Source organism: Lactuca serriola, chromosome 5 (genome assembly GCF_051521515.1).
Source record: "Lactuca serriola cultivar US96UC23 chromosome 5, Lser_US96UC23_V15, whole genome shotgun sequence".
Taxonomy (NCBI): domain Eukaryota; kingdom Viridiplantae; phylum Streptophyta; class Magnoliopsida; order Asterales; family Asteraceae; genus Lactuca; species Lactuca serriola.
The window spans coordinates 95889191-95902003 of record NC_136412.1 but is presented as its reverse complement, the minus strand read 5'-3'; the positions used below and the strand labels follow the sequence as shown (position 1 = coordinate 95902003).

Here is a 12813-nt window from a genome sequence, read left to right as displayed (position 1 = left end):
GTTGCGCCAAAAAGAGCACGCGCAGAGGTTTTTGACTCAGAAGACTTCTAAAAAACAAACAGCTGCGAGATGAAAAGTGATGTGCGTGTGTTGCGCCGCGCAGCAATAAGAGGTTTGAAGAGGTTTTTTCCAAAAAACAAACAGCACCTAATGCATTTGAAACTTGAAAGTATTTTTTTTCCTTTTTTAGGTCTTAAATGTGTTTCTTCGTGTGCAAAAGAGCATAAGGTGCTGCCAAAACAAGGATTCACATGTTGCCTTGCAATGAATGTAGTAAAGATATGACATTTGGCTTTCAAATAAAGTGAAAGATTCTATTCATGTGGTTATTACTAATCTTTACAAGTATTGTTGATGTTTCATTTGTGTATATATAGTTTCTTGACTAATCCTATTTTAAAAAATTTTTATGTAAATATATATTTTTAAAAACTTCTATTCTTACCCAGCTAACTACTTTCTTCCTAAAATGTCTTGTAGGATGATATTAATAAGTTAGTGACTTTTATGGGAGGTTCGTTACAAACTAAAGCATCATCAGACATTACCTTTGTCATTATGAAGAACGTACTTTCACCATCCATATTTAAACATCTATGTTCAAAATAAGGTGGTCAATATTTTGTACACGGTTAGTAAAACCTTTGTACATGCTTTGGTGTCAAATGGTAATATATTGATATTTCCTATTATTTGATAACCTTGGTACCTGATATAGGCTCATTTTGACTTTTGTTGTTGCTATAATATTGTTATTTGAAGCCTTATTCATATAAGTCGTTTGAAGGTTATTCTTGATATTTTGGAAATGCTAAAAAAGCCTGATGTCAATTCAATGCTTCATTAATTTGGATTCCAAGTTTGCAGTCTCAATTAATTTCAGATTTCTTAGTTTTTTTAATGATTTTTATGAACAATTTTTATGTTATCCTATAGTTGCTTTATGAATTTTATTTGGATCCCCTCACATTAATTTGGATTCCAGGTGTGTAGTCTTAATTATTATATTTTTTGCCGTATATAATATCCATTGTATTAATTTGGATGTGATTCATATATTTACATGTCATTCACATGTAAATCACATGTGATTCACATATAAATCATATGTGATTCACATGTAAATCATATATGATTCACATATTAATCACATGTAAATCATATATGAATAATATGTGATTCACATGTAAATCACAAGTGAATTACATATAAATTACGTATATATGTAAACATTTATATGTTATTCACATGAAAATCATATGTAATTCACATACTAATCACATTTGATTCACATGTAAATCACATGTGATTCACATATGATTCACATATGAATCGCATGTGATTTACATATGATTTTATATGTAAATGTGATTCATACGTGAATCGCATGCGATTTATATGTGAGCCGCATGTGATTCATATGTTAATCACATGAAAATCACATATGTATTTTTGTAAATGTTTTTGCATCAATCAATTTTTTTAAAATTTTCTTGTAGATGTGGAATAAAATTGTAGTGAATATTGAAGAGGTAAAAAATGATAAATTGGAAAAAATAAGGAAATATTGACACGAAAACATGAAATCGCTTTGAAATTTATGACATTTTTTATTTATTATATTTTATTTTGTATCGAATAAAATACATGTACTATTATGTTTATAAATTAATTAATAAAAATGAGATTTTTTATTATTTACTTATGAATATTATAGTATAAGAAATATGAATATATGCATTTGAAAAAATACACATATATGCACCTAAAAATTTTGGTTTTTTTAAAAAAGAATGCAGTTTTTTTGAAAAAATTACAATTTTTTTAAATGCAGTTTTAAAAAAAATTGTAGGTTTTTTTTTTGAAAAAATTGCAGTTCTTTTGTTTAAAAATGCATTTTTTTTTCGAAAAAAATGCAGTTTTCCTTAAAAAATTGCAGTTTTAAAAAAATTCAAAAATTCATGTTTTTTATAAAAAATAAAAAAATCTGCACTTTTTTAAAAAAAAATCGAAAAATCCTATTTGTAAAAAATCTGAAAATTTATTTATTATGTAAATTTTTAGACATTTATATTAATATATTCAATAACACAAAAAATTAAACATTAAATGAGATTGTTAAAATGATGATCATGTCCTTAATGAATTAATTTTGATCCAACTCTCCATTTTTAGTTCTCGAGTTTTTAGAAAACTTTGAGTTTTTAACCGATCTCAACTATATATATATATATATATATATATATATATATATATATATATATATATATATATATATATATATATATATATATATATATATATATATATATATATATATATATATCAAACGGTTAAAAACCAATGGACTCCAAGCTGGCAGACAACATTCCATCTTTTATGGGTTCCTTTGGTGTGTTTAGAAAACAAGGAATGACAAGTTATTTAATTCTTCTAGGGTCTCGGCATTTCTTTGATGTTTAATTACGTAAAAAATAGAGGAAATTTTGATATTTGTAACTGGGCTGAGTGGTGTTGCCTCCCTTTAGCATTTTATAACTGTTTTGTACTTTTCGCTGCCCTGCCTTGCTTCTTAATAGACAGTGGTTTTTTGTATAATTCCGCCGGTCCAGAAAAAAAAACCAATGGACCGAACTCAATCCAATTTAAAGAGATTATCTCGGACTACTTGTTTACGCTCTTATTCTTAAGTTCTTTTCATTAAAAAAAAAAAGCCGGCAAACATCTGAATATGTCCGATAAAACTCAACAGATTTTAAAGAGGGAAAATAGAGTTGTGGGTCACCGCCCACTCACAATTCCTTTGCCTTTCATAACAATGATGGTGATTAATTTTGATATAACAAAAATAAATGGTTTGTAAATGATACATCGGTTTCATTTTAGTTATTTTGGGAATTATTTGGTATCGAATTTATTTTAGAGGTGTCGACCTCTAAAATAAACTTGAAGATTCCATCTATGGTTCACTGTGTAGGACCCACTGCCACTTGCTAGTTGACACGTGTTAGTCCTAATCACGAACCTCCTTTTCTATATATACACCGCTTACTACCCATTGCAAGAATCACCTCATCACTCATCTTTCTCTCTCTCTCTCTCCCCAAACACTCGCACTCACATTCGTTTCCGATTTCTTGTTTCATCGAGAAATCCAGAGCAAATATGTTTATCGAGAGCTTTAAGGTAGAAAGCCCTAATGTTAAGTACGCTGAGGATGAAATACACTCTCTGTACAATTACGATACCACAGAGCTCATTCATGAGGAGAAAAACGGTGCTTATCAATGGGTTGTTAAGCCCAAAACTGTTAAATACGAGTTCAAAACTCAAACTCATGTTCCTAAATTAGGGTTCGTAATCCGATTTACTTTCTCTTAGATTCATTCGATTTCTCCTTTAATTTATTGATTCTTATCTCGATTGTGACAGGGTTATGCTTGTTGGATGGGGAGGCAACAATGGCTCAACCCTAACTGCTGGTGTTATCGCAAATCGCGAGTGAGTATTTCGATCGATTTCAATATTTCATACCTCAAAAGCTTCTATTACTTGTACAGTACAACTAGTTGACGGAGTTTTTAGGCATAATTCGGATTTCTTTTCCTTTTGGTTCGAACATGCGTTTTCCGAAACAAATATTGTACATTGTGCATGTACATATATTATGAACCACAAATTTATCATACGTTTATATTCTCGATTAATTTCTGATTACCATTCCTTCAGTCAAAGACGAAAGTGACATAATCTGTTTGGATTCGTAACTATGTTAAAGAATTAAATTTTAACACGAAAGCAACACAAGTGGGTAAAGGTGATGAGATACATGTGGGGAAGAAGGTGATCAGAGTCATGCATATAGTAATACATGTGTTTTACAAAATAGTACAATTTTTCATTATATTTGCATGACACATGTCACGTTTTTGTCTTTCTGTGGCTCTGTTACCTTATTTTATCTTTATTTTTCCTGTGAAAAACTGAAGTTGTTTGGACGTATTTGCTTTTACAACTACCATAGATTTAATTCAAACGTATAGTATACTTTTTTATTCAACATATTATTATTTACTAAAAATAGTTTTAATTGATTATCTTATTAAAATCTTGTAATCATCGTTAGTTTACAGATTAATAAACATGTAAAAGATTCCTTTGATTTATTGGTTAGGAAGACAACCCCAAAAGATTAGCTTTTTACATGAAAGAAAAGGCTGTTTGTAAAATTTAACAATTTCTTTTTATGATAGTTGTTATTGTTTCAAATATTTGATAGAATTAATTATATTTGCATGGACCACATATTTTTGTATATCGAAAATAAAACTTTAGCTTTTGGCTAAAAATTAAACTTTTTTGTCATTATTTTATTGAAAAAGACTTTTATGTGGCCTCTAGTTATTTCTTTTATCAACTTTATGTCATGTCACGATATTTTAGCCCACTAGCTTTGTTCTACGTTACAAAAGTAACAATTTCGTGTTACACATCTTAATGAGCATCATTTAAACATTACTTTATTAATCAAAAACATCATACGAAGTAGGCAGTTTTAGGAAAACAAGATCCATAGATAACATATCCATAACATAGGGTATACCGACCAACTAAATTAGGTTTATATTAAGCCACTTATTTTTGGAACTCTTTTCACATATCAAAAACATCGAAACTACTTTATATTTTAGAAGTTGCCAATAAATTTAGCAAATCTAAAATTTTGCAAGTTAAAATCACATCTTTCTTTCTTAATTTATTTTTATTTTTAAAAAACTTTAAGTTACTTTAACATGTCACAATAACTTATTTTTTGAGTTTTGTAATTTCTTTTAAATTGTCATGTTTTAACAAATAAAAAAGTAGCTTATAAATTAACTTATAAGCTATTTTTTTTTAAGTTAACGGTTTTTAACGAGTTTATTGAGCTTTTCTAAAATTTTCTCAAATATAACTTTTATTAATTATAAAAAAAATCAATTTTCTATTTTAGGCGAAAAAAACTTAATCTTCCAAATACCCTTTATTTAATTTTATATTTTTCAATTAGCTTATCATTAATTACTAAACTACATTTTTGTCCACTATTACTTTTTTAATTACGAGTTAGCAATTTAACTAATTGGCCAAACATATTCTTAATAAAGAACCAATATATTAGCTCCTCCAAGAATCAAATGATTGTCTCTTTTTGGAATAATTATTTATAAATTTTAATGGGTTGTTAAGATTTTTTTTCTTAATTTGTTTTAGTATTTTAATCAAGGAATAACCAAAATTAAAAACTGAAACAGGGGAATATCTTGGGCAACCAAAGATAAAGTGCAACAAGCCAACTATTTTGGTTCCTTGACCCAAGCATCCACCATTAGAGTTGGATCTTTCAATGGAGAGGAAATTTATGCCCCTTTCAAGAGCCTTCTCCCTATGGTATATGTCTCTTCTCTATTTCTTTACTTTTTAATAATATTAATTAATTTCACTATCATACAAAATAATTTTATGATGTAAAACAACATTTCCGTTAAAAGCTATTAACATAAATCAAAGACCTCAAAATAACTGCCAAATGCAAATCCATCAAAATTAACATGTGCTTAAGTATTTTATATTATATATTTCTCTAGATCTTTCTACCAAACACTTTTGTCACTTTAACACATTTGTATTAAATTAATTAACCAATCAATAATATATGTAAATCTTATGAAAAGATTCTCACCCCTTTTAGAAAAGAGCACAGTTGGAACCTTTAAAGAGTTTAAAACAATTTCATCCAAAATATTTAAATGAAAAAAAAAACCCGTGATCCATTTACCATTTAAGAAAAGTTAAATTGATGAAATATGAATACAGGTGAACCCAGACGACATCGTTTTTGGAGGATGGGACATAAGCAGCATGAACTTGGCAGATTCGATGGCAAGAGCTAGGGTTTTGGACATCGATCTCCAAAAGCAGTTAAGGCCTTACATGGAATCCATGGTCCCACTCCCTGGAATCTTTGACCCTGATTTCATTGCTGCTAACCAAGGCTCACGTGCTGACAACGTCATCAAAGGAAACAAAAATGAACAAATCCAAAAAATCATCAAAGATATCAGGTAATCACTTATCCCATTTCTTTATAATTATTTCACATAATAAATTAACAACAAACAAATTATACATACGTGACAAATATGCAAACATTTTATTGAGTCAAAAGGTTGACTTTTTTTTTTTCAAATGTTAAACAGGGAGTTTAAGGAGGCGAACAAGGTGGATAAAGTGGTGGTATTGTGGACAGCCAACACAGAAAGATACAGCAATGTGGTAGTTGGGCTTAACGACACAGTGGAGAATCTTTTCAAATCAATAGACAAGAATGAATCCGAGATTTCACCTTCAACCTTGTATGCTATTGCTTGTATTCTTGAAAATGTGCCTTTCATTAATGGAAGCCCACAGAACACTTTTGTACCTGGTAACTTCTCTATTTTATTTCATGATTTTTTTTTTACTAAATTGTATTTTAAATTTCTTCTTATGTTTGATTAAACTTGTGGTGTTTAGGGGTTATTGATCTGGCCATATCGAAGAACACCTTGATTGGTGGAGACGACTTTAAGAGTGGTCAAACCAAGATGAAGTCTGTTCTTGTTGACTTCCTTGTTGGAGCTGGCATAAAGGTAACCAACTCTATTCGTTTTATACTATTTACTTATTTGTGACAAATTAATGTCACAATTTTGACATGATATATTTTTCAAAGTATAATGTCATGATTAAAAAAAACAATAATAATAATCGAAAGTACAGTGCTATAATTGTGTTGAGTTTTCAATTTACAATTAACAAGAAACAAATTGAAAGTATAATGTTTTAAAAGAAAAAAAAATGGAAGTAGGATATAATAATATACAAATAAGTGAAAGTATGTTGCTATTTCTTAAACAAACATGGCTAATTTTGAGGTTTTTTGACAGCCAACATCAATCGTGAGCTACAATCACTTGGGAAACAACGATGGAATGAACCTTTCGGCTCCACAAACATTCCGTTCCAAAGAAATTTCCAAAAGCAACGTTGTTGATGACATGGTTTCTAGCAATGCCATTTTATATGAGCCAGGCGAGCATCCCGACCATGTGGTTGTTATCAAGGTATATAAACATATACATATAAAAAAAATTTACATCTTACATGGTTCTGTTGACCCTGTGTGGGTCAGCTCAAGGGTTGCTGGAACAATAACCATTTTGCAGAAACATATGATTAATGTTGTGGTCGTGTTTATGCAGTATGTGCCATATGTTGGAGATAGCAAGAGAGCAATGGACGAGTACACATCCGAGATATTCATGGGAGGTACAAACACTATTGTGTTACATAACACATGTGAAGACTCGCTTTTGGCTGCTCCAATCATCTTGGACCTTGTCCTACTCGCTGAGCTCAGCACTCGTATCCAACTCAAAGCTGAAACCGAGGTTTGATTCTCTTCCACTCTCGTTTTCATCATCAATGCAACTTCACACAAACTGTATCGTGTTTGACATGCATTCGACTAAGACCAGACTGATGTCAATACGACAAAAATTGCAAATATATATTTTTTTTGTTTTAAACGAAAGAAATAGCAACACTTGTGTGTTGTATAAAAGACTTAAATACCCTCGTAGACCAGTCCCACTTTTTGAGTCAACGTACTTATCATGTGTGGGGAACATGTTATTGTAGGGAAAGTTTCACTCTTTTCATCCGGTGGCTACCATTCTAAGTTACCTAACAAAGGCCCCTCTTGTAAGTTTTTTTTTTTTTTTCAAGATTCGTTATCTTTTTATATAAATTATTGTTACAATCACATGTCATGGGACCAGAAAATGATATAAAGTGAAAAAAAATAAAAATACAAACAGGTGCCACCAGGGACACCAGTGGTGAATGCACTAGCAAAACAAAGGGCAATGTTGGAAAACATAATGAGGGCTTGTGTTGGATTGGCACCAGAGAACAACATGATCTTGGAATACAAATGAAGTGTGAAGTGAACTGAAAGTGAAGATGAAAGTGATATGAATATGGTTTGTATTTCTTAAGATTAGTGTTTTTCTGTGTTGTTGTTTGAAGTTTTCTTATGTTGGTAACCACAAATGTAATGTGTGTACTTTTGCTTTGCTTTGCTTTTTTGCTTAGCTTAGCTTTAAGAAGTAAGTACCCTTTTAATTTGGAAATGAATGAATATATATTGCAAAAATAATGCCAAATTTTGTGGTGAATTTGCATGTGTCAATAGTCTTATTGAATTCCATCAATCTTTTATAAATTTATCCCTTAGATAAGGATAAGACTTAAGAAAGTTTATTGTTAAGGGTCAAAAAAGAAAGCTTATTACTAATAATGGTGTATGTGAAAGAAAACTTGTGATTTTTTATGAATATTTAACTATATATCTACAAATCAAACACGCAATCTATTAAATGTAAAGAGAATTAAGACGTATGTGTATAAAGAGAGAACATAAACAAACAACTGATTAAGAAAGATTAGTAAAATGTAAGAGAATTTTATTAATAGAAAAAGATTAGTAAACCTAAACACTAGACAGAGTTCACAAGGTAGAAGCAATAGTTTCGAAGATGAAAAATCTTAAAATCGAAAAATTATGAATTACAAAATTATTAAACTTAAACAAATATTATTCTTATCTACACTTATGACCCGGAAGACTGCACTTATAACCAACCCTCCATCTTGGAATGTTGGACATTCATGATATGTAGTTTTCTGTATGAACTATAGAGATTGATGCTACCTGACATTTAAAGGCTTAGTAAAAAATGTATATACTATGTTTTGTAAATTCAACCTTTAACATTTTAGTAAGAGCTAACGTCAACAATATGACCACCAATAATTTTTAATTTCCAATTTAAATCATTTAACTTCTAATTATACATCAATAAGCTTTATTTTTGATGTTTCAATACATAATTAAAGTAATTTTCAATCTAGTAAAATGGTATAAATCTTGTGTGGCATCCATCGTAACAAAATTTGTTCATTTATGTTTATATGGGCACTGACAATGCATCCATGGAGGCATGGAGCAAGTCTCGATAAATTTGGTCATGTTGTATACCATCTTAAATGCCATATTGTATGGAAAGTCGGTTTACCTTGTTGAAGTCCAATAGTCCATTCTAATGGTGTAATAAAAAATGAAAACAAAAGTTTATTGGTCTATTAAATACAATTATAAGTGATCTACTAATTAGCAAATTGAGTATAATTGATGATTATTTTATTACATTACCCTTTTAGTAAGTACTTATGAAATCTTATCCCTTAAGCTTGAGGGTGTGGTGCGGTTCCAGGGAGTGCGGTTTCGCCACATAAGCAGCGAACACCGCCTCCTGGGTGCGGTTTGGTGCGGTTCAAACCGCAGTACGGCAAAAAATGGTTGCGGCTTGTGATTGGGTGTGGGTAATTTGACTGTTTTGTGATTGGGTGGGGAGAAATTAAAGTTTTTATTTAAATTTTTTTTTAAAATAAAGTGTGGCACCACTCCATAGGTGTGGCAAGGAACCGTACTTTTGTGGTAAAAATGACGTGGCGCTTACGTGGCAACGAAGGGAGTGTGGTTTCGGTGGCACCACACCCTCCAGCCTTAAAAAATAAGGTGAAGAGCATTTATGTAACACGTGAACTATTGTACAACCAAAGTTTAACAATTAATTAATTAAAGGGAAATTGAGTAATCTAACCGTTACAAATAATCTTTTTGACAAAAATAACCCAAATATTATTTTTATAAAGTAACCACATTCTCCAGAGCACATTGTTTCGGAGAGATCTCCGGACCACAATGTTCCGGAAAGATCTCTGGAATTCCGGAGTACGATTCTGGACCATGGTTCCGGAAACATTTGAAAACAAAAGATTCTTCTTTAATTTACAATGTGACACTCATATAAATCAAAAAATAGTTAAAAACAATTAAAAAACTCATTAACCTACACCACTCACCACCCACGACCACTACCTACCACCCATCACCACCAACCACCACTACCAACCACCCATCACCACAACCAACAACCCGCTACCATCACCCACCACCACCACCAAGCCCACCACCATCACACACCGTCACTACCATCACCAACTACCCACCACCACCCACCCATCACCAGGACATGCCTACACTACCTATCACCACCGCCCCACCCATCACCCAACAAAACCATTACCACCACCAACAACAACCACCCACCACCACCCAATACCACCACCCACCTCAACTACCAACCACCACTACCCACCACCATTACCAACACCCGTCACTACCACCAAACACCAACATCACCACCCACCCACCACCACCCGCCTCCACCACCCATCACCCACTAAAACCACAACCACTACCACCCACCATAATTACCACCCACCACTACCCTCTCCACTAACCACCACCCACCCCTCATCATTACCAACCACCACCATCCACCACCATTACCAGTACTTGCCACTACCACCTACTAACACCACTACCCACCCACCACCATCTATCGCCACCACCCGCCTCTATCACAAATTACCACCACTTGCCCCCACCACCAACACTACCCATCTCCCACCAAAACCATCACCACCACCAACTACCTCTTTCACTCATCATCACTACCCACCATAAGCACCGACCCACCACACATCACCACCACCAATCACCACCGCCCGTCACCACCTTCACCACCACCTGCCACCACCAACTACCACCTACCCACATAATCACCACCTACACATATCATCACCACCTACCACCATTAATAGTCACCAACTACCTCCACCAAACATCACCACACGCCACCACCACTTGCGATCACCCACCCATCAACACCACCACCACCCGTCATAACCACCACTCCCACTACTATACACCACCCTTCACCACTCACAACCACTACAAATCAACTATCACCCACGGCCCCCATCACTCTTAACCACCCGTCACTACTACCCACCACCCTCCGCCACCTCCACCACCACCATAACCCACCACGAACTACTACTCATCTCCACTACACGACCACCACCTACTACCTACAACCACCAACACAATATGTGATTAAATGCATATAATGATATAAATTGTGTGTGATTATATGTATTTAAGCACATAAATCACATGTAGTTAAATACATATAATCAAATGTGGTTATATGTAGCTAATCACATATGATTTATATAAACAAGTTTTGTTTTCAAGTTTTCCTTTTAATAATTTTTCTCTTGTACTTAATCATATCGGATTGTATTTATTTAATCACTTATGATTAATATGAACAAAGATTTGTTTTCACATTTTTAATTTAATGGTTGTTCTCTTGAATATAATCACATATGATTATATGTATTCGATCACATATGATTTATATAGACAATCTTCTTTTGTGTCCATATAAATCTTAGGTGATTAGATATATATCACATGTGATTAGATGTATTAATCACATGTGAGTATATGTATCTAAAAAATATTATTTAAATAGACAATATTCATTTGCAAATTTTCGATTCAATAATTTTCTCATGTATTTAAGTACATGCGATTATATGTATTTAATTACATATGATTACTATGGACAAAGAACAACTTTTGAATCAAGAACACAAAAACAAATCTTGCACTCATAAATCTTATGCGGTTTGATACATATAATCACATGTGATTAAATACACGAGGACAAACATTGAATCGAAAACGTAAAACAAATATTGCCTATATAAATAATATGTGATTAGATACATAAATCTAATCACATGTGATTAAATAATGAAAACAACTATTTAATCGAGAAAGCAAAAATGAATATTTTCTTTATAAATCATATGTTATTAAATACATATAATCACATGTGATTATATGTATCATATATAGACAATATTTGTTTTCATGTTTTCGATTCAATAATTTTTCTCATGTATTTAATCACATGTGATTATGTGTATGTTATCACATATGATTAATATGGACAAATAGTAACTTTTGAATCTAGTATACAAAAACAAATTGTGTATATATAAACCACATGTCATAAAATACCACCACCACATACTACATGCAACTATATGTGATTAAATGCATATAATCACATAAATCATGTGTGATTATATGTATTTAATCACAAAAATTACATTTGATTAAATACATATAATCACATATGATTATATGTATTCAATAACATATAATATATACAAACAAGATCATGATTATTAGGGGTGTTCATGAATGGTTAACCGAACCGAAAACATATTTTGAAAGGTTAACTGATACTATTGGTTCTTTCGTTTCTTGAACCTAAACCTAAACCGAAAAATTAGATTAACCGGTATTTGGTTAACCAATTTTTTGGTTTGGTGTAACATCCCAAAAATACGGGCCAAATTTCATTTTTAATTAAGCGATTTGCAAAATGTTTGTAACAAAATATCATATGATTATAACATTTAATAAAACATGTCTCGTGACCGTAAACCAAAAAGTAAACATAATAATGTCAGAGTACAAATCCCAGAATGACTCATAGTACGGAAAACAAAGAGCATGTGTGTGATGATCCGCTACCGCGCCTGCTCCTTCCCCTTGACTGAAGAGGTACCTGAAATAACAACTGCAAACCGTAAGCACGAAGCTTAGTGATTTCCCCCACTATACCACATACCATATATTCACATAGAATACATACTGCCAGGCAATTCTGGGGTGCCCGACCTACCCGGTACGGCCATTCTGGGGTGTCGACCTACCCGTGTGGCCATTCTGGGGTG

General features: G+C 32.2%; 1 protein-coding gene across 1 annotated transcript; it reads left to right on the top strand.

Annotated features, from left to right (window-relative positions):
• The first annotated feature begins 3057 nt into the window (after positions 1-3057).
• Positions 3058-8261, top strand: LOC145052815 (inositol-3-phosphate synthase). The gene is made up of 10 exons (XM_079000717.1): positions 3058-3353; positions 3433-3501; positions 5295-5430; positions 5857-6104; positions 6240-6466; positions 6556-6671; positions 6969-7145; positions 7284-7472; positions 7723-7785; positions 7902-8261. The coding sequence occupies exons 1-10, from the start codon at positions 3166-3168 to the stop codon at positions 8019-8021; spliced, it is 1533 nt and encodes a 510-aa protein (XP_078856843.1). The 5' UTR covers positions 3058-3165; the 3' UTR covers positions 8022-8261.
• The last annotated feature ends 4552 nt before the right edge of the window (positions 8262-12813 follow it).